The sequence below is a fragment of the Myotis nattereri genome (genome assembly GCF_964212035.1).
Source record: "Myotis nattereri genome assembly, chromosome: 12".
Lineage (NCBI taxonomy): Eukaryota > Metazoa > Chordata > Mammalia > Chiroptera > Vespertilionidae > Myotis > Myotis nattereri.
In genome coordinates this window covers 53147645-53172486 of record NC_138087.1, presented here as the reverse complement: position 1 = coordinate 53172486, position 24842 = coordinate 53147645, and the positions used below count along the sequence as shown (strand labels likewise).

Sequence of the window (24842 nt, the reverse complement as noted above, 5' to 3'; positions counted from 1 at the left end):
ATTAGTTTTTCTTGTTCCAGAATGTCATAGAAATAGAAATTTATGCCTGGTTTATTTTGCTTGACATAATGTATTTTTTGTATTAGTACATCTTGTTGCATGTACCCGTTGTTTTTACTGCTGGGTAATATTTCCTTCTATGAATATACCAAAATTTGTTTATTTTCCTGTTGGTTTACATTTGGGTTGTTTCCATTTTTTTTTCACTATTATGAATAAAGCTGTATAGACATTTTTGTACAAGTCTTTCTGTAGACATGTTTTCCTTTATCTTGGATAAAAATCTAGAAATGGAATTGTTGGGTCATAGGGTAGGTGTATTTAAAAAAGGTCAAACAGGACCAGCTGCTGTGGTTCAGTGGTTGAGCGTTAACATATGAACCAGGAGGTCACGGTTCGAATCCTTGTCAGAGCACATGCCTGGGTTTCAGACTCAACCCCCAGTAGGGGGCACGCAGGAGGCAGCCAATCTATGATTCTCTCTCATCATTGATGTTTCTGTCTCTCCCTTTCTCTTCCTCTCTGAAATCAATAAAAATATTTTTTAATTTAAAAAAAAGTCAAACAGTTTTCCATGCATTACTTTATAGTCCCAGCAGCAATATATGAGAGTTGCAGTTCTGCATTCTCACCATATTTGGCATTGTCAGCCTTTTTATTTTAGCCAATCTAATTGGTATGGAACTGTATGTATCTTACTGTGTTTTTAATTTTAATTTCCCTATTGCCTAATAATATTAAGCATCTTTTCATGTGCTTATTGGTCATTTATATATCTTCATTTGTTTTTATTGTCTTTTTATTATTGTTTTGTAGAAGTCATTTAAATTTTTTATAATTATTTGTATAAGTAAGCTAAAAAAGTAAAATATCTTTCAGGTTCAGTTTCTTATGTACCAAATCTGTTTGAGAGAGTACGTTTTTAAAATAAGGTAGAATTTGAATGTTTGTGATATTACCAATAAATAAGAGAGTTGCGCACGGTACAGATCTCAGAGTGATTTAGTACTACATAGTTTGGTCCCACAATACTCAGGTAATCTTAGTCTCCAACTCCTCTTAAATATACTATGATTGGCGGGTGGTCTTTTAACTATCCTTTCCACCTCTTATTCTGTAGTTCTTTACACTCAAACAGAGTGTATACACACATCTTTCCACGTGCAAGGATAGTGATTCTCACTTAGAATCACAGGACATCAGGGCTAGAGAGGATCTTAGAAATCAAGTAACCAAGCAATTTATTGCTAAAAGTGAAAACTTTGAGGTCTTCCTCAAATACTTTGCTTACATTGATTTCACCTCTGCCTAAACGTCTTTTATATTCACATGAATGGTCACTACCATCATATTGATCTTATGATCTATTATTTATTGATTTGATTCTCTTATTTTTTCACCAAATTTATCTTTCCAGATTAACACAAAATCATGTTCTCTGGGATCCTCTAAAGCAGCGGTCGCCAACCTTTCAGACCTCACGGACCACCAGTGGTCCACGGACCACCGTTTGGCAACTGCTGCTCTAAAGCATCTAGCAAGAGTTCTTATTTCCTTATCCTCAAGAGTTGTCCTGTGATCTTACCAGTTCCATAAAATATTCCTGTCAGAAAACTCATGTGCTGCTTTGAAAATTGTTTTTCCTCTTCCTGTGTTTTTATCATGTAAAGCCCTCCTCTCTTTAAAGGATTGTATGTTTATAGCTGAATTTTGCCAAATATTCTTTTTCAAGCTGACTTTTGTCATTAAAAATCTACGGGTAGATCAGTATTTCTCTCATATATTAGTAATACAAATTATTCTTCCCTCAGAGGCAATGCCACTTGCTTTGCATATGGACAGACAGGTGCTGGAAAGACCTACACCATGATAGGAACTCATCAGAACCCAGGACTGTATGCTCTGGCTGCGAAAGACATCTTCCGGCAACTAGAAGTGCCCCAGCCAAGAAGGCACCTCTTTGTGTGGATCAGCTTCTATGAAATCTACTGCGGACAGCTTTATGACCTCCTAAATAGAAGAAAAAGGTACTGGATATGAGTGGGAAACTGTGAATCTGTTCACTATTGTTTTCAGCCAGAGTCCACTGAATCATGGTATTTAATGACAGTGTTTGGTACATTAATGCCCTTTCATGAAATGAGAGTCTCCTGAATCAGATACATATTTTTTAAACTGTCAGTTTTGCTAGAGAAAGATGTAAATTCGTCTTTCATTAGTATTTTTTTAAAGTGATCAATATCCTAATATTTACCCAAAGGTTATCCCTTTTATTTTGGTTTATGAAAAAGATCTAATTTCAGGAGGTCAGGAAATCAACATATATGTAAATCCCTTTTTATTCTTTTGACCTATTATTACACTAGAAGAACTATAATGTTTTCCACTTTCTCTTGTTTTTCCTCCTCAATAACCTTAGGGTAAGCTTCGTGATAGCTCTCCTAAGTCAGTAAAAAGAAAAGAAAATCTCTTTACTTCACATTAGACTTTTAACTCTTATAAAGCTTAAACTGTTGCCCTTGCAACATAATAGTAACTTAGAAATTTATTGAGTAACTCTGATTTTAAATCCCTATTGTATTTTTATGGCCTAAAATTTTATTTATGTTGAAACAGATGACTTGAGTAGGAGGCAACAAAATTGTGAAGGTATCTACTGGGGAAAAAGAGGGAGAAAAGAAGTAGGAGAGATGAAGGGATAAAAGTTTATCGTAACAGAATTAACCAGACATGAGACATGTTGGGAGTAGAGTAGCAACACCAAGTGGAAAGGAGTGAGTTGAGGCGGAGCATGGTAGAAGTCTGGGGAAACCAAATCTGAAATAGACTAGCCCCACAGCAAAGGTTTCCAGAAGGACATGAAAGTTCTGTGTGCTCCAGGCGAGTACTGGATGGGAGGGGAGGTGGAGGAGCTGCTCCAGTTCAGTAGGGAAAACATGATAGGATCAGCTCCCGTTGTAGAGGGGCACTAGAGTATCGAGTAGCATAACCAGAGAGGCCACTGAGTGGGTTTAGGCAAGCCATGGTCTTGTGGACTCTTCCAACAACAAGGGACGGTATGCCACAATCAGAAAATGTATAGATTTTGGTGGTTCAGTTGTGCCAAATTAAGGAGGGTGCTGCTCTAGGGCTGCTTTGACAAAGAGTTGCCTTTCTTTTTTACCCTCTTTGTTTTGGTTTTAAAGCCTCAAGTTAGCTTAATCACAGCTTCTGTCCCAAGTCCCAGCAACCTTATTAGGGGCTCTTTCCAGTCAGAATGGCCACTTCCTCTAAATAATAGTTGGCATGAGAATAAAAGCCACTGTTGTGCTGTGTATGTGGTTCATTTGTTCGTGTGAAGCGACAGTCAGATTATTCAACCATTGTGTGATTCTTTAGTGAATGACCCAGGTATATTGCCCTGTATATTTGCATTCTTTGATTATAGCCAAGGGGATGGGAATATGCTTAGTCCTGGGTTTAAGCTTCTCTAGGGCTCACCTAGACTTACTCTGCAAGTATCTTGTGCTGTGGGGGTTTTTTGTGTGTTTTTTTTGTTTGTTTGTTTTTGTATCTCTGGTTAATTGGCTAATATCTCTTTGTTTCCTCCCATTCTGGGACTTCTAACATGTCCTGGTCCACTGATGGCACCCTTTCTTGTTTGTTTAGAGCTTTTTAAATTTGTTCTGTTGTTGTTTTTTTAATAAAATATATTTTCTATACTAATAGTCGGGCTTTGATAAATGTAGATAAAAGTATATATGTTGGGGGGGGTAGAGGGTAATGTGGGGACAAGGACACATATGTAATATCTTAATCAATAAAAAATATATTAAAAAAAAAAGTATATATGTTCAGTCCACCTCTTAAACTAGAATCCAGAGTTTAAGGAGCTTTAAATTAACTCTTAAAAATAGAGGACAAATTGTTTTTATACCCTTGCATAAAAAGTGATAGAATCTTGTTTATAGGATTTAAAAATCTAGCAGTATATATTTTAGGCTGTCCATTAGGAACCTTTCTGGGGTGAGCTCAGGGCATAGGGCCTGGGAAGTATGTTCAGGAATAACATGTTCTTGCCTCTGCAGGCTCTTCGCAAGAGAAGATAGCAAGCACGTGGTACAGATCGTGGGACTGCGAGAGGTTCAGGTGGATAGCGTGGAGCTCCTGTTAGAGGTAACTCTCCCTTCCTTCTTTACTACACCACTATAGCAGCCTAAGTACAGGGGAAGAATTCATTTTGCTATCTAGCAAGTATGATGGACTCAGATTTAGTTAGGAAAATGGCAATGGCAAGCACACCACTTCACATTTGTAAAACGTGAGCCCTTCTCTTAGAGGATCACTTCTTTCTCTAAGTTGGTTGTCTCAGTCCCATGGTAGTGGGAGGTAGGGCATGTGAGAGAACCTAATGCATGAGAGGATACTCTTGGGCCAGTTTCAAAGGCTGCTAATGAGTATTTCTCTGGTAGTGGGCTCTGGGAAAAGCTGCTAGAGAGAAATATTCTTATTTTAAATAAAAATTTCAATAGGTAATACTTTCACAGGGGCTCAAAATTCAAAAGATACAATGAAAATATCCCTCCTATTGCCTTCTCCTGAGGCAACTAATTCTGTTTTAATGTTTTTGTATATCCTTCCAAAGGTATTTTAAAATCTTCTTTTATTAAAAGTTATCCTTTTATTATAACCAAAGTAACACTTGCTCATTATTACATCTAAACATTAAAAAATATGTAAAATAGCCGAAACCGGTTTGGCTCAGTGGATAGAGCGTCGGCCTGCGGACTGAGAGGTCCCAGGTTCGATTCCGGTCAAGGGCATGTACCTGGGTTGCGGGCATATCCCCAGTGGGGGATGTGCAGGAGGCAGCTAATCGGTGTATCTCTCACATCGATGTTTCTAACTCTCTATCTCTCTCCCTTCCGCTCTGTAAAAAATCAATAAAATATATTTAAAAAAAATATATGTAAAATAGAAAAATAAAGTCTCCTTTAACTTACTGTACTTTCTCCACTGAGATATCCACTGTTAATAGTTTAGAATATTTAGATTTTTTTTCTATTCTGGAATTTTATTAACTTATGTACACGTATTTCTGGTGAATTTCCCTTTAAGGAAGTAGTCCTCAACTTGGCTTTACATTAGATCATCAGGGGGATTTTTTTCCCTTACTTAAAAAAAATTGTTTAACCTTTTTTATTGTGGAAAAAGCACTATACAGAAAAGTGCATAAAACCTATATGTATACAGTATAAAGAAACAAGTGCCCTCATAATCAACTACTCATATTAAGAAATAGAACATTGCAGCATCCACAAGAACCCAATCATACTCCCCTATCTTCCTAACTTTTATGCTAATCACTTTCTTGTTCTTTGTTAGTTTTACCGACTATTATCCATAGATAAACTTAGTTTTCACCCGTTTTTTTAAATTTGTATGAATAAAATCACATCTTTTGTGTCTTCTTTTGCTCAACATTATGCTTTTGAGATCCATCTATGTTTTTACATATGGCTGTAGTTCATTTTTTTTTGCAGTTAGAACTCCATCATATGAATGTAGCATAATCTATTTAACCATTCCACTGTTAATGAATAATTGGGGTTGTTTCTACCTGGGCCTCTTCTGAGCAATGAGTCTGTCAATGTTCTTATACACATTTCAGCATACGAGTTCTCTAGGTTATGGTGTGAAATGCACATCTTCCACTTCACTACATGATGCCAACTGCTTTCCAACATAGAGTACACACTCCCACAAGCTGTATATGAGCAAACCCATTGCTCTTCATCCTCACCAACACTTTCTTTGATTTTTGAATTTTTGCCTGTTTGAAAATGTTTAATTATATATTTAATTTGCATTTCACTGATTAAGAAGGAAATTGAAGAGCTTTTACTATTTTTAACTTATCTTTTTAATTTCCTCTTTTGGGAATGCCAGTTCAGATTTTTTTCCTCATTTTTGGGTTGTCTGTCTTTTATTGATTTGTATATTCTGGATATGAGTCTTTTGTCAGTGTTGTATGTCATAAGCATGTTGTCTTGTTCTTTGTCTTGTCTTTCTAGTTATATAATGTCTTTTAATTTTGCTTGAGTCCATGTAAGGCCAGTTAAATCAGGATTTCTCAAGGGTGAGGCCCAGATGTGGGTATTAGTATTTTAAATTGAAATATAGTTCACATACCATAAAACTCACCTTTTAAAAGTGTATGCTTCAGTGGCTTTTTAATATAATTTTCTTATTAAGATTAGACTAGAGGCCCAGTGCACAAAATTTGTGCACTGGAGGGGGGGGCGGTGTCCCTTAGCCCAGCCTGCACCCTCTCACAGTCCAGGACCCCTTGCTCATTACTGTTCGGCTCACTGCTCCTTAGAGCTGCCACGAAGGTGGAGAGGCTCCCACCACCACTGCTCCGCTCTCCAGCTGTGAGCCTGGCTTCCGGCTGAACAGCGCTCCCCCTGTGGGAGTGCACTGACCACCAGGGGACAGCTCCTGCATTGAGCATCTGCCCCCTGGTGGTCAGTGCACATCATAGCAACTGGTCATTCCGCCATTCAGTCGATTTGCTTATTAGCCTTTTATTATATAGGATTGATTTCAGAGAGGAAGGGAGAGGGAGAGAGAGAGAGAAACATCAATGATGAGAGACAATCACTTGATCGGCTGCCTCCTGCACACCTCCTACTGGGGATCGAGCCTGCAACCAGGCATGTGCCTTTGACTGGAATCGAACCTGGGACCCTTTGGTCCACAGGCTGATACTCTATCCACTGAACCAAATGAGCTAGGGTGAACTTTTAAAATAATACCCACCTTACCCTAGCCCAGTGGTTGGCAAACTGCGGCCCCTTGAGTGTGGCTCTTCCACAAAATACCACGTGCGGGCACGCACTTACAGTGCAATTGAAACTTCGTGGCCACACTCAAGGGGCCAAAGAGCCGCATGTGGCTCGCAAGCCGCAGTTTGCCGACCACTGCCCTAGCCGGTTTGGCTCAGTGGATAGAGCATTGGCCTGCAGATTGAAGGGTCCTGGGGTCAATTCTGGTCAAGGGCACATGCCCAGATTGCAGGCTCGGTCCAATGTGCAGGAGGCAGCCAATCAATGGTTCCCTCTCATCATTGATGTTTCTCTCTCTTCCTCTCCCTTCTTCTCTGAAATCAATAAAAATATATATTTTTTTAAAAAGTTCCCCAGGTGATTCTAATGTGCAGCCATCATAGTTATCTTCTAGTATATCCAACAAGTTTTGTTTAGAGTCAGGGAGAAGGCTGGAAGGACAGACTGGGTACTTGACAATATTCACCTTTAGAACAGCTTCACAATATACCCCTCCACAGACTTGGATGCATGAAATGGGAGGGTGGCCCACTAATGATATGTCTTTTTCTAATAGTTTCTTTTTCCTGGGACAAATAGGCAAATTTGTTTAAGGGATGCAGCCTCATACTTGTGTGATTATTAGATTTCTGAGTCCTGGGATCCAAAATCTCAGGCTAGCATCTGAGTGTGGCTGTTTTAGAGGGCCACCTAAGAGCCAAGAGCCCCTTGGATTGCTAAGGCAGGCACAGAACCAAAGTTTGTGGGATGTGTTGAATAGGCTCCCCTGAGGCTGTGACCATTCTTACCTGTCTAGAACTACCTCCACTGTGGAGTCCTAAGGAAATTGTTTCTCATATACCTGTTCCCTTGGCCCCACTTTCCCCAGCCATTTGTTCTTTTGCCCCAGAGTTTCACGAGATTTGGTCCTCATGATGTGTTTGTCCCTGGAGATTAGACCAATTCAGTGGGAAAGGAGAAAAAATCAAGAGGAAGTCCTCTTTGCTATGGTGTCAAATCACACTCTTCACCCTGGAAGAGTATATGGCACTGCTTTATCCTATGGTATGTTTCCTGAGAAAAGCAGAAAGAAGTTTCTTGTTAGTCAACATATTATTGCCATTGATACACTCCATCGGTAGTACATACAAAGTTGTACAAGAAGGAAGCCCAGCTGAGATCAAAATGGAAAGTTGGTATAAATTATGAATATCTGACACAGTTACCCTCATAAACATTAATTGACTCGAAACAACAGCACTTGCAAACTCAGATGTCACACTTTCACTGTCTCTCAGGTGTCATACTAACTCAAGTATCACCCATGTGTTTGCTCAAGTATCACTCTTAGGTATCATCTTCAAGTGTTATCCTCAGAGATCACCCTCGGGCTCACTCAGATATGGCCACCTGTTACCTGTCTCACAACTGGCAGCTTTATGTTATTTTATTTTTTATCATTTCCTTGGCTATGATTGGTAGCAGAGGCCACATAGCAAGAGCTTCCCCTAGATGAACCTCAGTTGTATATAATTGCCTATCTTACTGAAGTACTATAGGTCTTCTTTGATATTCATGCAGGAAACTTAGTGATTAAATCCTTATAACCAGTCAGAGCTGTGTCCCAGTGCCGTGTATCCTTGAGCATACCTTTACTTTCCTGAACCTGAAATATATGGATGATAGTAGATGACTAGGTCTAGTAATAGACAAGGAAATTAGATAACATACATAAAATGCTTACTGTGATGCTAGCTCAATTTGTCATAGCTATTATTCTTATTAATAAGTCACTGAATGTTTCCAGTACCACAGAATTCAGCAGTTGCCTCTATTTTTTATTGTAGCAGGTCCCCATTTCACTACTCACACAACATGCTTTGTTTAAAGGACCTAGATTTAGAAACTTGCACCATAGACTTCAGTTACTACAAATACTTCCTTCAGAAGAAAGAATTTTAGAAGGGGGAGGAAAGGGAATCTAGTGTTTTTTAAAGTGATAGCATCACCAAAACCGGTTTGGCTCAGTGGATAGAGCGTCGGCCTGTGGACTGAAGGGTCCCAGGTTCGATTCCAGTCAAGGGCATGTACCTGGGTTGCGGGCACGTCCCCAGTAGGGGGTGTGCAGGAGGCAGCTGATCGATGTCAGTCCATGATGCACATTTCTGTCCTTTGCTTCAATTACTAAAATAGGTGGGAATTATGGGACCTTGCTTTGGAACCAAATTATGCCCTACGGATTTTTGTCAGGCTAAATCCATCAAAGATATTAAAATATATATGAGATCAAGAGCTTTCAAGCTATTGAATGTTCTCCCCAATATTAGTATTCCACGTTATTTTCATTGCTGTTGAATCATACATTACTCTGTATGATTTAGTGTTTGGGTCCCTTTCAACATGAAGGGGGGAAAACTACAGTGTACTGACAAAGTTAGATGTCTGGTCTCTGTTGCATTCAGCCCACTCTTGGGAGCCAGAGGGCTTTGTTTACTCCTTGGGGAAGTCACTCTATGGACGTTATTTTTTAGGTGATTCTGAAGGGCAGCAAGGAGCGCAGCACTGGGGCCACTGGAGTTAATGCAGACTCCTCCCGCTCTCATGCTATCATCCAAATTCAGATTAAAGATTCAGCCAAGAGAACATTTGGCAGGTGAGCTGGAAATATTCAGGAATTGCATTGTCTGCCTTTTCCTAATGTGACTTTGAAATATGTGTTCTCAACAGCAGGACACCATGCCACCACAGAGTTCTTTATTTCAAGGCTAGAGTAGAGTTGTTAGCCCTGAAATAAATCATTATACTGAAGTGCCATCAGTTGATTAATCATGAAGTAATGGCCTATTGTTGGTCAACCCTAAGTTATTATAAGGAACATTGATTGCTTCTAACGTGAAACACGGTATCAGCAGAGGAATAGCAGAGAATGCATCTCAGAGAGCTTACAGGCTGAAAAAAGAAAAAGGAAAATTAATCCATCCTTCTTGAAAGAAACCATAAGACAATTGGGTACATTCATTGCTTCTCTGGTGCTATCTTAGCAAACTCTGCCACACTGATGGATGAGCCTATATCACCTCTGAGTAATGAGTCTTTTTTTTTTCCTTTCTTCCTCCTTTTTTTTTTTTTTTGGCTGGAAAGCAGCCCACAAAAGTTTCTGTTTAATTATCTAAGTGGTCCCCTAAGTGATTTACATTGTGGTCATTTAGCCTTATGGGAAGAATGTTTTATTAATTTCAATCATACTTTCTCACGAATGATTAAAACCAATGAAAGTGTCGGGTTGAACAGTGCCAGCAGCAGCAGGCAGATCAGAATCTTGCAATACGTTTGGAAAGCTGACAGTAATGTGTGTTTTTTCCTGAGTATGGGCCAGTGTTAATTTCTTCCGGCTGTCACAAAATGCTGACTGATACAAAAATAAACCAAAGCTCCGAAGAAATCATCCCTGCTGTGTCTTTTCTCTAGGATCTCTTTCATCGACTTGGCTGGCAGTGAAAGAGCAGCAGATGCCAGAGACTCAGACAGACAGACAAAGATGGAAGGCGCAGAAATTAACCAGAGTCTTCTGGCTGTAAGTTGTTCTAAAGCTTTCATCTAAAAATCCTTCTTGAGAGATTTTTCCATTCTTTACATGCAGCCAGAGTGGGTGAGGGTGGGATGGAATCAACAGAGCAAGGGCATGCTTTTATCTGGCAGTGATTTCCAAGAATGGAAATGGAGGCTGCCCAATCAGATCCTCAGCAATTCTAGGCAACTCTTCCCTATTCTCTCTGTCTTCCCTTCCTCTGGTCACTCCCTGCCAATTAGGAATAGAGAAGTATTTCTGAAATTACCGAATGATTAACTTAGGTAAGCTTTCTCTCTCTCATCAAGTTTTAAAATTACATTAATTTTGCAAACATACAAAACTAGAACAAATAGTATAATGCTCTCCCAAATACTTGTCACCCAGCGTCAACATGTGAAAAGTCTACCCACTACCTTTCCTTTCCCTAGTTGAATTATTTTAAATGAAGCCCTGTCATCATGTTATTTTCCACAAATATTGTATTATGAGAAAATATTTTTAATATAATTATACCAGTATCATACCTACAGAAATAATTGTTTAATGTTATCTATTATCCATTATATTAAGTAGTATAGTTTCTTCAGTTATCCCATAAATGTCTTTTTATAGTTTGTTTGTTCAAATCAATATGCAAACAAGATCCTTTGGTTGATATGTCTCTTTTATTTCATTATCAGTTCTCTTTCTCTCTCTCTCTCTTTTTATATCAATATATTCATTTAAGAAAACTGGGTCATTATCCTACAAGATTTCCTACAGTCTGGATTAGGCTGACTGCATCACCGTGTGGATGTGTAACATAGTCCTATGTCCTTTATCGTTTCTATAGAGTGGTTAGGATCTCTATTTGTGCTGTTCACTGTGTAGCCACTAAGTTACATGTGGCCACTGAGCACTTGAAATGCGAGTCTGAATTGAGATACACTCAGTGTAGAATACACACTGGATTTTGAAGCATATAAAATAGCTCTTTTTTTTTCATGTTGATTACATGTTGAAATAATATTTTTGGATGAATTAGATTAAAACATAATTAGATTATGTATTTAATATTATATTTAAAATATATTAATGTGGATATTAGAAATTTAAAATAACATATGGTTTATAGTTGTAGCTCACATTTCTCTTGTGAAAGTGCTGAACTAGAAGATTGATCAGATTTAAGTTTTATATATATTTTTTTTAATTAAATCTTTATTGTTCAGATTATTACATTTGTTCCTCTTTTTTCCCCCCATAACTCCCCTCTTCCCAGTTCCCGCCCCACCATCCGCAATCACTCCCCACCCACTGTCCTCATCCATAGGTGCACGATTTTTGTCCAGTCTCTTCCCGCATCTCCGACACCCCTTTCCCCCCCAAGAATAGTCAGTCCATTCCCTTTCTATGTCCCTCATTCTATTATAATCACCAGTTCATTCTGTTCATCGGATTATTTATTCACTTGATTCTTAGATTCACTTGTTGATAGATGCATATTTGTTGTTCATAATTTGTATCTTTACCTTTTTCTTCCTCTTCCTCTTCTTAAAGGATACCTTTCAGCATTTCATATAATCCTGATTTGGTGGTGATGAACTCCTTTAGCTTTTCCTTATCTGTGAAGCTCTTTATCTGACCTTCAATTCTGAATGATAGCTTTGCTGGATAAAGTAATCTTGGTTGTAGGTTCTTGGTATTCATCACTTTGAATATTTCTTGCCACTCCCTTCTGGCCTGCAAAGTTTCTGTTGAGAAATCAGCTGACAGTCGTATGGGTATTCCCTTGTAGGTAACTGAGTTTCTTTCTCTTGCTGTTTTTAAGATTCTCTCTTTATCTTTTGCTCTTGGCATTTTAATGATGATGTGTCTTGGTGTGGTCCTCTTTGGATTCCTTTTGTTTGGGGTTCTCCGCGCTTCTTGGACCTGTAAGTCCATTTCTTTCACCAGGTGAGGGAAGTTTTCTGTCATTATTTCTTCAAATAGGTTTTTAATATCTTGCTCTCTCTCATCTTCTGGCACCCCTATAATTCTGATGTTGGTACGCCTGAAGCTGTCCCAGAGGCTCCTTACACTATCCTCGCATTTTTGGATTCTTTTTTCATTTTGCTTTTCCGGTTGGGTGTTTTTTGCTTCCTCGCATTTCAAATCATTGACTTGATTCTTGCGCTCCTCTGTTCTGCTGTCGGGAGTCTGTATAATATTCTTTATTTCAGTCAGTGTATGCTTAATTTCTAGTTGATTCCCCAATATAACATCGAGGGTCTCATTAGTTTTCTTGTAGATCTCATTAAGTTTATCGGCGGCTTCTAAACAGTTCTTGAGAGACCTTAAAAGTGTGGTTCTGAACTCTAGATCTTCCATTGACAATTTTGTCCTGTTTCTTTGTCTCCGCATTTTGTTATGCTTCCTTGGTGCACCCCCTAGTGGTCTTTGTGCGCAGTCTTATAGTTAAATCTTGTAGCTAATTCCAGGGAGGGTTTGACCTCCAGGCCAAGTGGCTATGAGAATCAGCTGTGTCAGCAGTGAGAGAACTTCTGTCCTCTAGGGAGGTGCTAATCTAGCCTTTGCCTGAGGCTATCCGGCAAATGCCTCTGTGCAGGGCTTGGGCAGGGCGGGTCGCACAGTATCAATAGGGTGGGCCGGAGAGAGCAGTGATGGGGGCTCTCAGTCCTGTCCCCAGGGGCTCTGCCTCTCTGAGTCCCAGCAAGGCTGCAAACCTCGGAGAGAAAGCTGCACTCGCTCTGACTGAAGCCAGGCAGTCCCGCTTCTCCCGTTTGAGTCTGGGTCCCTAAAGACTCGCCCGGATCTGGAGCTCAGAGTCTGCGACTCCCTCCCGATTGAAAACGCCAACCGCGCCCTCCGCCGCCAGCCCGCTCCGCGCACTCCGCACCTCAGAATTTCACTTCAGCACTGCGCCTCCTCTGAGTGTCCGTATGCGTTTCTCTTTCCTCCTAGTTGTAGGACTTCCATTCAGCCAGCGTTCCAGTGGTTTTGGGTGATGTCCGTTCTGTCTTTTAGTTTCACTTTTGAAGTAGTTGTTCAAAGCAGCAAACTCCGGCGTTAACCTATGCCGCCATCTTGGTTCTCCAGTTTTATATTTTTTTAGCAGGAATAATTCATGTGTCATTCTTAGACTTCCTATAGGAACACATTAAGAGGTACAGAATGTCTGGTGGTTTCTTTTTGTGATTTTAAGAATTAAGAAAGATTCAAGTATTGTCAGCCTAATTCCTCCATTATAAAATTTACCATCAGCGTTTTTAACCTAATAGCTTTAGAGCCACTGATGTTCATCACTTATATCCATTGTTTCAGTAGGGATTACAAAATGGTGATATTGTAATTCTAGTATTTTTTCTGTATTTATTAGCTGGAAAGAACTTTTCCTCAGCTATCTGATTATCCTGAAATATAGTTCATACAGTGGAGGCATGATAAATGCTAGATTTTTTGCCTTTATTCACCAGTTTTCAGAATGAGTTGGTATCCTGGGAACCTAAACATGACCAATGAGTTTGTTTTCGTTTACTTTTTTGTTGGTTTTTGTATTACTATAAACTCATCATAATCATTATTCTCTTGCTGCTTAAATTGTGTATCTTTGGTTAGTGGGAGCCTTTTCAAGTATGTTTCTGTGTTTCTTTGACCCAACCCTACTAGTCCCTGATAGCTTCTTGACTTTCTGTTCTAAGCTCATCTTGTACATTTCCTTCCCCAGGTTTGAATCAGCCATTTATTCATCAAGCCCAGTGTTTTAGAGGGAAATGGTATTTAGAGACTATTTACAGGTGCTTACTACTATTGGGTTAGTCCTTGCTTCTAGATCTTTTTAAAAAGATGGACACAGCTAAGAAATAGATTATCTTTTTGAAAGAGAAAAATATAACAGGGATTATAGGGTTTTCCCAAAACACTAATTTGAAAGAATATATACACCCCTATGTTCATTATAGTGTTATTTACAATATAGCTAAGATATGGAAGCAACCCCAAGTGTCCATCATAGGTGAGTGTTTAAAAAAGGTCATGGTAGCCCTAACCGGTTTGGCTCAGTGGATAGACTCAAGGGTCCCAGGTTCGATTCCGGTCAAGGGCATGTACCTTGGTTGCGAGCACATCCCCAGTAGGGAGTGTGCAGGAGGCAGCTGATGGATGTTTCTCTCTCATCGATGTTTCTAACTCTCTATCCCTCTCCCTTCCTCTCTGTAAAAAATCAATAAAATAGATGTAAAATTAAATAAAATAAAAAAGATCATGGTACATATATACAGTGGAATATTACTCAGCCATAAAAAGGATGAAATCTTACCATTTGTGACAGCCTGAACAAATCTAGAGGATATTATGCTAAGCAAAACAAGCAAAATTGAAATAGACTCATAGATACAGAAAACAGACTGATGGTTGCCAGAGGGGAGGACTAAGTGAAAAAGGTGAAGGGATTAAGAAGTACAGATTGGTAGTTTAAAAATATTCAGAGGGATATAAAGTACAGCATAGGGAAAATAGTCAGTGATATTGTAATAACTGCATATGGTGCCAGGTGGGTACTGGAAATATCAAGGAGGACACTTTGTAAAGTATATGATTGTCTGTTATGCTGTATACATGAAACTAATATAAAGTAATATTGAATGTTAATTTCACTTGGAAAAAAGTTAAATAAAAACTATATCAAGGATAAGTAGCAATAAAAAAGATTATAGAATTTTCGCTTAATGTTTTGAATTTGTATTTCTTTACGTTTTCTATTATGCTAGAATTCTTAAATTCTAAAACATTAATCAGTGTATTTGTTCTACTTCAATATATATGTATTTCAGAATAATGCTATTATTACTCATAATATGATTATTGAATTCAGATTAAGACTTCTTTGCAGTTTCCTTTTTATCCATAGGTTGTATCCCACTGGGGATATATAATCATAATATTGTGTTGGGAAGTCACTTGGAATAATTCTTCTCTGTGTTTAAGCTTATCAGTTTCATATTCAGTTAAAGTAGAAATTATAAAACAAGCCGCGTTCAGAGAAGTCTAGTGTCCACCCCTGTCCCCTCAGCTCTTATTTTCCTCCTTTTTTATAATTATTTATATAGAGAGAGGCCCGGTGCATGAATTCATGCACCAGTGGGGTCCCGCGGCCTGGCCTGCAGGATCGGGCCGAAACCGGTTCTCCGACATCCCCCAAGGGGTCCTGGATTGGGAGAGGGCACAGGCCAAGCTGAGGGACCCCACCAGTGCACAATCAGTCTGGGGTGGGACCACGGGAGGTTGGCCAGCCAGGGAGGGATGGTTGAAGGGCTCCAGGGTGTGTCCAGCCCTCTGGCTGATCGCTCAGTCCCGATCAGCCAGACCCCAGCAGCAAGCTAACCTATCGGTCAACTGTCTGCCCCTGGTGGTCAGTGCACGTCAAAGTAAGCGGTTGAGTGGCCTTAGCATATTGTTAGCATATTACACTTTGATTGGTTGAATGGCCAACCAGTCAACTGGGCACTTAGCATATTAGGCTTTTATTATATAGGATATGTTTGTATTCACCCCTTTTTCTCAGGAAAAAAATGGTAGCATACTGTAAATACTGTTCTGCACTTTGCTTTTTTCACTTAACAGTATCCTGGAGCTCACTCCATAGCAGTTTATAGAGAACTTTGTTACTTTTCACAGCTATAATAGTGTTGCCTGTGCCCCATTATTTAAGTCCTGTTGATCAGAACTGAAGTCTCCAGCTAGGCACATTATTTGCAGACCACATAAGGGATAAATTGGGAGGCTAAGAGAGGTGAGAAAAAGAATAATTTTAGATTTACAGAAAAAGTTGCAAAAATAAATACATAGCATTCCTTCACCCAGCTTCCCTAATGTTAGCATCTTACATAACATAGTAAAATTATCCTAAATCAGGAAACTAACATTGTTGTAATACTATTAACTAATATACAGACCTTGTTTGAATTTCACCACTAGTATCACTAACGTTCTTTTTCAGGTCCAGGATGCTATATGTAATACATTTAGTTGTCATATTTCTCTGTAGGTTTCTCAGTTTTTGTCATTCATGGCCTTAAACCATTGTAGAATGCTGGGCAGTTGTTTTGCAGAATGTTTCTGAATTTGGGTTTGTCTGATGTTTTCTCATGATTAGATTAAGGTAATGAATTTTTAGCAAGAATTCCACTGAAGTTGCATCCTTCTCAGTGTATCATATTACGTGGTGTGTGAAGTCAATATGTCTTATTACTGGTGATGTTAACCTTGATAGCCTAATTAAGGTGGTTTGGGCTGAGTTTTTCCACTGTAAGGGTATAATTTTCCCTTTGTAATTAACATTATGGGAAGATATTTTGGAGCTATGCAAATACTCTGTTTATGGCACACTTTTGCTGCCCAATTTTAGCACCCATTTACTGTGGTGTTTACCTGATGGGAGTCTCTATTCCCATTATTCTTTCTACATTCATTTGTTGGATTTGCTGTAAGAAAGAGCTGTTACTTCCAATTTATTTATTTATTATACTAGTGGCCTGGTGCACGAATTCATGAACATTGAAAGGAAATTAATTAGAAGAAATATTTTAATATCGCTATTCATCCCTTCTCTATAATAGAAGAAATATTTTAATATCGCTCTTTCTCTATAATAGAAGTGTCAACCTATTTCACGATCGACATTGACAGATCGAGACACACGCATGCGATTGGCGCCAGCGAGAGCTTTATATGTGTCGCGCATGTGCAAGTCAGTTTAGCCTTTTATAGATATAGAATAAATTTGCTTAATTAGGCCTGCTTTCTGATTTAGCTAAACTTTTTCCAACCCAGTGAAGCACCCCAACTTCTCTTTCAGGTAATTGTCAACAACACAGCAGTAAATATCAACATGAAACAGATTATTATTATAGATCATGAAAGGAGAACAAAGGGTAAAATATTTAACTGCAGCAGTGTTTGACTATATTCTGCACAGTGAGAAAACCTGAAGTCATTTTCAAGCTCCACCATTTCTTACTTCTTTTCAGTCGGGTCAAGTTTCTAAGTTTTCTAAATCTCCATTTTCTGGCTAATGAAAAGAAAATAGAATTCCACCAAGTCTCCTATCTACCTACTCCAGGACTTCTGTGAAGAAACTCCAAGAAACTAGTCATTAGGGAGAGGAAGCTGGGCATTGCTATGTGACGTCATTACCCAGCACCCACAGCCACTGTTTTCGGGCTGGGCTGATCTGGGCTGTGGGCCACATTTTGCACCATGGGGTCTCGGCATCAGCTGCAATTTGGTGGGTGTCACTCTGAGGTGGTGGTGGGGCCTGTGTCCCACCTGGGGAAAGCCGAGTGTTGCTTTGTGGGCGCCAGATCCACAGTGCCGTTTCTCTGTAAATGGCCATTGTGCATCACAGCAGCTCTTGCGTTGAGCATCTGCCCCCTGGTGGTCAGTGCACATCATAGTGACTGGTCGGATGGTCAGACACTTGGCATATTAGCCTTTTATATATAGACTAGAGGCCCAGTGCACAAAAATTTGTGCACTCAGGGGGGAAAGGGGGGTTCCCTCAGCCCGGCCTGTGCCCTCTCGCAATCTGGGACCCCTTGGGAGATAACGCCCTGCTGGCTTAGGCCTGCTCCCGGGTGGCAGAGGGCAGGCCCAATCCCTAGGTGCAGCCCCTGGTCGGGCTCAGAGCAGGGCCGATTGGGGAGTTGGGGCGCCGCCCCCTGTCATGCACAGAGCAGGGCGGATTGGGAGGTTGTGATGCTACCCTCAGTCACGCTCGGGGTAGGGCCGATAGGGGGGTTGGGGCACCGCCCCCTGTCACACTCAAGGCAGGGTCGATGGGGAGGTTGCAGCGCCACTCCCTGTCACGCACAGAGCAGGGCCCATCAGTGGGGTGGGGCTCCGTACCCTGTCACGCACAGAGCAGGGCCGATCAGGGAGTTGAGGAGCTCCCCCCGTCACTCACAGAGTAGGGCCGATAGGGGAGTTGGGGCACCTCCCCCTGTCACACACAGAGCAAGGCGGATCAGGGGGTTGGGGCGCCGCCCTCTATCACCCACAGAGCAGGGCCGATCAGGGGGTTGGGGCGCCGCCACTGTCACACTCAGGGCAGGGCCGATGGGGAGGTTATGGCTCTACCCCATCACACACAGAGCAGGGCCGATCAGGGGATTGGGGCGCCGCACCCTGTCACACACAGAGCCGCAGGGCGATCAGGGGATTGGGGAGCTCCCCCGTATCAGGCACAGAGCAGGGCTGATCAGGGGGTTGGAGCGCCTTCCCCTGGCACAAACAGAGCAGGGCGGATAGGGAGGTTGTGGCCCCGGCCCCTGTCACACACAGAGCCGCAGGTCAATCAGGGGGTTTGGGCGCTGCCCCCTGTCACGCTGATCCCGGTGCCGGGAGGCCTCTCGGCTCTGCTGATCCCGGTGCTGGGAGGCATATTACCCTTTTACTATATAGGGTAGAGGCCTGGTGCATGGGTGGGGGCCGGCTGGTTTGCCCTGAAGGGTGTCCTGGATCAGGGTAGGGGTCCCCACTGGGGTGCCTGGCCAGCCTGGGTGAGGGGATGATGGCTGTTTGCAGCTGGTCACACACCCTTCAGGGTAGGGGTCCCCACTGGGGTGCCTGGCCAGCCTGGGTGAGGGGATGATGGCTGTTTGCAGCTGGTCACACACCCTTCAGGGTGGGGGTCCCCACTGGGGTGCCTGGCCAGCCTGGGTGAGGGGATGATGGCTGTTTGCAGCTGGTCACACACCCTTCAGGGTAGGGGTCCCCACTGGGGTGCCTGGCCAGCCTGGGTGAGGGGTTGATGGCTGTTTGCAGCTGGTCACACACCCTTCAGGGTGGGGGTCCCCACTGGGGTGCCTGGCCAGCCTGGGTGAGGGGATGATGGCTGTTTGCAGCTGGTCACACACCCTTCAGGGTAGGGGTCCCCACTGGGGTGCCTGGCCAGTCTGGGTGAGGGGCTGAGGGCTGTTTTCAGGCTGGCGGGTGACTGAAGCTCCCAACTGCTCCTTATTTTCTTTTTCTTTTTTTTAATTCTGGGCCAGCTTTAGAACTGGCTCCAGCTCTTAGGCCTCGGTGCTGAAAGCAGGTATCTGGTTTGTTTGGGTTCTACAATCGAAACACAGTATCAACTCCAGCTCTGAGATCCCGGCAGGCTGAAAGCTGGTTTCTGGGGGTTTGTTTAGCTTCTATATTTGTTACAATGTTTCAAACTGCAAGCTCAGAGGCCAGCAAGGCTGGCGGGGAACGTTGGAGTCCTCCGTCACTGAAGCAAGCAAGCCTCATGTTAGCTTCCAGCTGCCTGGCTGCCGGCCGCCATCTTGGCTGACAGTTAATTTGCATATCGCCCTGATTAGCCAATGGGAAGGGTAGCGGTCGTACGCTAATTACCATGTTTCTCTTTTATTAGATAGGATAGATTACTTATAACAGTAAATGGATTTTTTTATTGCTAGATTATAATCCATTTTTATCATTATTTATTTTGTTGTTCAAATTGTCCCAGATTTGACTATTGGGAATTTTTTCAAATGGCTCCTGTATCCTTTTGACATGCCCCATCATTATTTGAGCATCTTCTTGCCTTTTGGTACTACAAGATGTCATACTCTTACCTTGTGCTTTCCTAGCCCTAATGAAGTCAACTATTTCTCCAAGGAACCCCAGAACCAATACATTTTAAGCACTTACTATATGCTAGTCAGTTTAGTCTTCACAACTCTGTTCAGGATTCTGAGGCTCAGATGGATTAAGTAAATAGCCAAGGGTCCACAGTCTCAAGCTAGAAATCTGTGATTCTCATATTTAAAACTATGGTCCATCCCAGCCAGTGTGGCTCAGCGGTTGAGCATTGACACAGGAATAAGAGGTCCCTGATTCGATGCCTGGTCAGGGCACATGCCCAGTTTGTGGGCTCGCTCCCTAGTAGGAAGTGTGCAGGAGGTAGCTGATGGATGATGATCTTCTCTCCTCAATGTTTGTTTCTTTCTATCCCTCTCTCTAAAAATCAATTTAAAACAAATTTTTAAACTATGGCCCAGGAATCAACTATAAACTGGGAAGGAGTATCTATGAAATCATACAACCCTTTGGGGCTTGACTATGCCTCTCACATGGGCAATAGCATGTAAAGCGGCCTGGGAACAAGCCATTTAGAATAGGGTAAAAGGCTGTATTCCGTGAGATGCACAAAGGTGCCCCTTGTTTCTTTCTTATTTTCCTTGGATAGTCTTAGTGTTCAGTAAAATCTGCTTTCCACTTCTCAAAGACTCATAGGGCTTGGTGGCCACACTTAGACTTGAATATTTAAGGGGCAGGTGGAACTCAGGGGCATGGTTTGGTTATCTGTTCATCCATTCTGAAGATTCTTCCCAGTGCTAAAGTTTGGGGATATTGAATTGATTTGCAATAAAAGGGGACATTGAAACTCCCTTATATTTTCTTATACCCTGCAGCTTCTTTGATAGAGAGGGGTTAGCTGCAGGCATCTATGGTTGCAACCAAGAATAGCCATAACAAAGCTACTTACCTGTTCTTGGTGAACTCCCAGCACTGGCACTTCCAAGGGATTCCTTCCATTCTCTTGCCTCCCTTCCTTTTCATTTACTGCCTTTTAGCCTCGATGCATGACTCAGAAATAGATCTCTCCTCCCTTATCTTGTTCCCCACCTTTGCTCTATCTGTTGCCCCTAGAGGTCTGCACATCCAGGTCTCTGCTGGCACTAGTGATGTCCTGTGAGCACTTCTCTGATGGGCTAATCCCAGGAGCAAGTGACTTGCTCTTACCTTTAGGCCACAGTCCCTGCTTTTTTAAAATGAGGAGGAAGACATAGGTGTTCTCAGTTCCTTTCCAGCTCTGACTCCAGAATTTTTCCTGCCCCATTCCGACAACTTATATTTTAATAGACACTTGAGGCTACAATTATAGGTGTGTACGTGTGAGCAGGGAAGAGAGGGGGAGTGGTATAGATATTTTCTCTAAATGCTTCTGCAGTTGGGAGGAGTGTGGGGGGAGAGAGGCAGCTTGCAAGCCAGAACTGCCACTATATAAGCTTAGACTCAGGACCTGTGGGAAGGTCTGTGGGTTTGTCTGTTCCATGCTATCAGAGCTACTTACTGATTTTAAGTTGAGGGCTCTTACCTAGGCACAACTAGACATTAATCCTCATCACATATGATATTTGATGTGCTTCTTGTTTGCAGCTGAAGGAATGTATCCGAGCACTGGATCAGGAACACACCCATACTCCCTTCCGGCAAAGCAAATTAACTCAGGTAATGTTAAACATGAGTTTTGAATTTGTTCTGATTCTCATTTGTTCCTTCATCTGTTCATTCAGCAGAGCATCCACTGCCTGTAAGGCATGATGCTAAGCACGGCCGGGGGTGGGGAGAGAGGAGGAGTCATGTTCCTTCTAGGAGTTCTCATGTATAGGAGGAGAGGGGAGCATACTCAGGCATAGAAACTTAGGGTGAGGTAGCCAGGCTCCCATGGGGGCAGCAAAGCTCTTTTGGCCATCATCCATCAGCTTTCTGCTTATTTCTAAGTAAAGAAACCTTGTTGATTTAGGGGTACTTTCTTAGCTGTAAGACTTAGACCAGTGTTTCAATACAAAAACTAGTGGCTGCCGTTAAAAAGAATGATAGATTTTTTACCTGTACTGATAGGAAAGATGGTCAAGATCTATAATTTAAAATATGAAACGAGAAGAAACTCTACAGAAAAATTGTGCATTTGTTAACTGATTATTCTGAGTGGTAGAACTATATATAGGTGATTTTTTCTGCTTTATTTTCTGTCATGAAAAATGTGCTTCAGACTTATTAACAGAAAACACCAATAAGACAGCATCTGTAATTGCTGCAGAAGATGGCCCATGGAGGAGTCTGCCTGGTACAATTACTTGGGAGACAGTGTGGGTGCCCCTGGTTCCTTTCTTCACCGAGTCCTGCACACTAGAGGGCAGACTAGGTAGAGGTGACGATTGTTGTGTTCAGGGAGAAGTTTCAACTAGACTAGTAGCTCCACAGGGACTGGAGCAGACCCTGTAATAACATAGCTACTTATCAGGCAGAGTTGGTGATTTTGGATTCGATTGTGTCTACCAAACACTCAGCCAGGGACCTAGGAAACCCTTCTTAAAGGTGATTAGTCCTCATCCCAGAAAATGTGTCCCTATTTAGTTAAAATAATAATAATAATTCAAACAGTACATATAAGTACAAAGAAGACGGGAAGGGTACCAGAAAATCCCACCTCCCAGTGACAGTCACCGCTGCATTTTGTGTTTTTTGTTTGTTTGTTTTTAAAATATATTTTATTGGTTTTTCACAGAGAGGAAGGGAGAGGGATAGAGAGTCAGAAACACCGATGAGGAGAAACATCAATCAGCTGCCTCCTGCACACTCCCTACTGGGGATGTGCCCGCAACCAAGGTACATGCCCTTGACCGGAATCGAACCTGGGGCCCTTGAGTCTGCAGGCCGACGCTATCCACTGAGCCAAACTGGTTAGGGCACCACTGCGTTTTGGTAAACATCCTCCCAGGCATCTCTCTGCGCTCATATATGAAGATCCACCTGTATCCCTAGCCAGTTGCTCTGTGGTTCGAGCATCGGCCCTGAGGCCTGACAGGTTGCGGGTTCAATTCCGGTCAAGGGTACGTACCTCGGTTGCAGGCCCAGTCAGGGTGCATGCAGGAGGCAACCTATCGATGTCTCTCTCTCACATCAATTTTTCTCTGTCTCTCCCCTTCCCTTCCACTCTCTGTAAAAATCAACAGAAAACATTTCCTCTGGTGAGGATTAACAACAAAAAAGATCCACCTACAGAGTAATGGAATCATACCTTTTTTCTTCTATAGTAGTTTTAGCTCTTTCTGTGTAAGTAAGTACAGATATACATAATTATTTTGAATGGTTGTATTGTATTGAGTTTACAGTTATCTAGTTTGTTCTGTTTATAAACTCTTAGATTTGCCAAACCAGTGTGTGCATTTTTTACATTTTCATACTACTGCCAGACTGCTCTCCCAAATGCTTGTACCAGTTCACAGTACACAGTACATGGGCAGTTTATGAGAGCCCGTTTCTCTAGGCCCTCAGAAGGCAGGGTATCATGAGTTTTCTTTAATCTTACGGGTGAAAAGAATATTCGTTTTTATAATGGTTTGTTTGCTTTTCTTTTTTATTAGATTTTTTAAAAAAATACATTTTTTTATTTCAGAGAGGAAGGGAGAGGGAAAGATAGAAACATCAATGATGAGAATCATTGATTGGCTGCCTCCTGCACACCCCCTACTGGGGATCGAGCAACCTGGGCATGTGCCCTGACCCGGAATCAACCGTGAACTCCTTGTTCATAGGTTGAAGCTCAACCACTGAGCAACACTGGCCGGGCTGTTTGCATTTCTTTGATTAATGTGAAGTGAGTACCTTTTTTTGTATTTATTATTCGTGTTTCTTCTGTGAATTTCCTTTTTGTAGACAGGGCAACTGGCCCCTGTCCTGCATACAATAGTCAGTGTGCCTTTTATTAGGTGACGTCATTGGCCTACCTTCTACTTTGGACAGGTCCTGAAAGATTCCTTCATCGGCAATGCCAAAACCTGCATGATCGCCAACATCTCACCCAGCCACGTGGCCACTGAACACACGCTGAACACCTTGCGCTATGCTGACCGGTGAGTCCTTCTCAGGCGGCAGGTCATGCACACATGCGTGCGTGCCTGTGTGTGTGTGTCATGCACACACAGAGATCTGACCTTGAGGTCCATTAGGGATTGTGCACTTCATCATTTGAAAAATGTGATCTGCTAGGCCCTGGCATTTTACAAATGTGACTGTGACAAGAGGAAGGTGATACATTCCCTTGTTCAGTAGCTTTTAAATGGCTAATGGGAGATGAAATGTTTTTCTGGAATAGAATCTTCCCACTAGCCTCTGCCCTAATTATAAGAGACATAATACATGTTACTTGTCAAGGCAGAAGCACTTAGAAGAAACTAACGCAGACGTTATAGGAGGATAAACTGAGGCCTAGAGAAGGGCAGGAGCTGTTGGCAGACCTAGTGCCTCTTACCTGTGGACATGTGTTTCCTGTGGGAGGTGAAGGTGCTCTCATTACCATCTTCTCTGGCTTCTTTGCTGCCTGGTCCTTCTCACATCCTCCTCTATGGTCTCGCAGGAGTTGTCTCCAGACTAACAAACTATTTGAGGGAAACCTGTTATTTTATTACTGTTGAAGAATCTTAGTATCCAGGGCATTTTATGAAACTCATTGAAAAGAAAAGATGAACTATCACTTAAGTTCCATGAAAACAGGAAGGAACCTTATCTACCTTTTTCTCCACTATATCTCTGCTGCCCGGACAATACTTGCTACCTAATAGATGCACAATAAATATTTGTGAATGAAAGGAGGCACTCCTCCTGGGTGTCAGGGCTTGAGAGAGGCCTTCTGTGTACTTTATCTCATTTAA

General features: G+C 41.8%; 1 protein-coding gene across 2 annotated transcripts in view; it reads left to right on the top strand.

Annotated features, from left to right (window-relative positions):
- The window catches only part of KIF24 (kinesin family member 24), a gene marked incomplete at its 5' end in the record, with an annotated part of 46245 nt that overhangs the window by 13834 nt on the left and 7569 nt on the right, over positions 1-24842 (top strand). For both annotated transcript variants that reach the window (XM_081103658.1, XM_081103659.1), the window contains 6 exons: positions 1812-2027; positions 4068-4155; positions 9338-9459; positions 10275-10380; positions 21565-21636; positions 23935-24044. In XM_081103658.1, coding sequence (XP_080959784.1) covers positions 1812-2027; positions 4068-4155; positions 9338-9459; positions 10275-10380; positions 21565-21636; positions 23935-24044 — 714 coding nt within the window. The remainder of the gene's footprint in view (positions 1-1811; positions 2028-4067; positions 4156-9337; positions 9460-10274; positions 10381-21564; positions 21637-23934; positions 24045-24842) is intronic.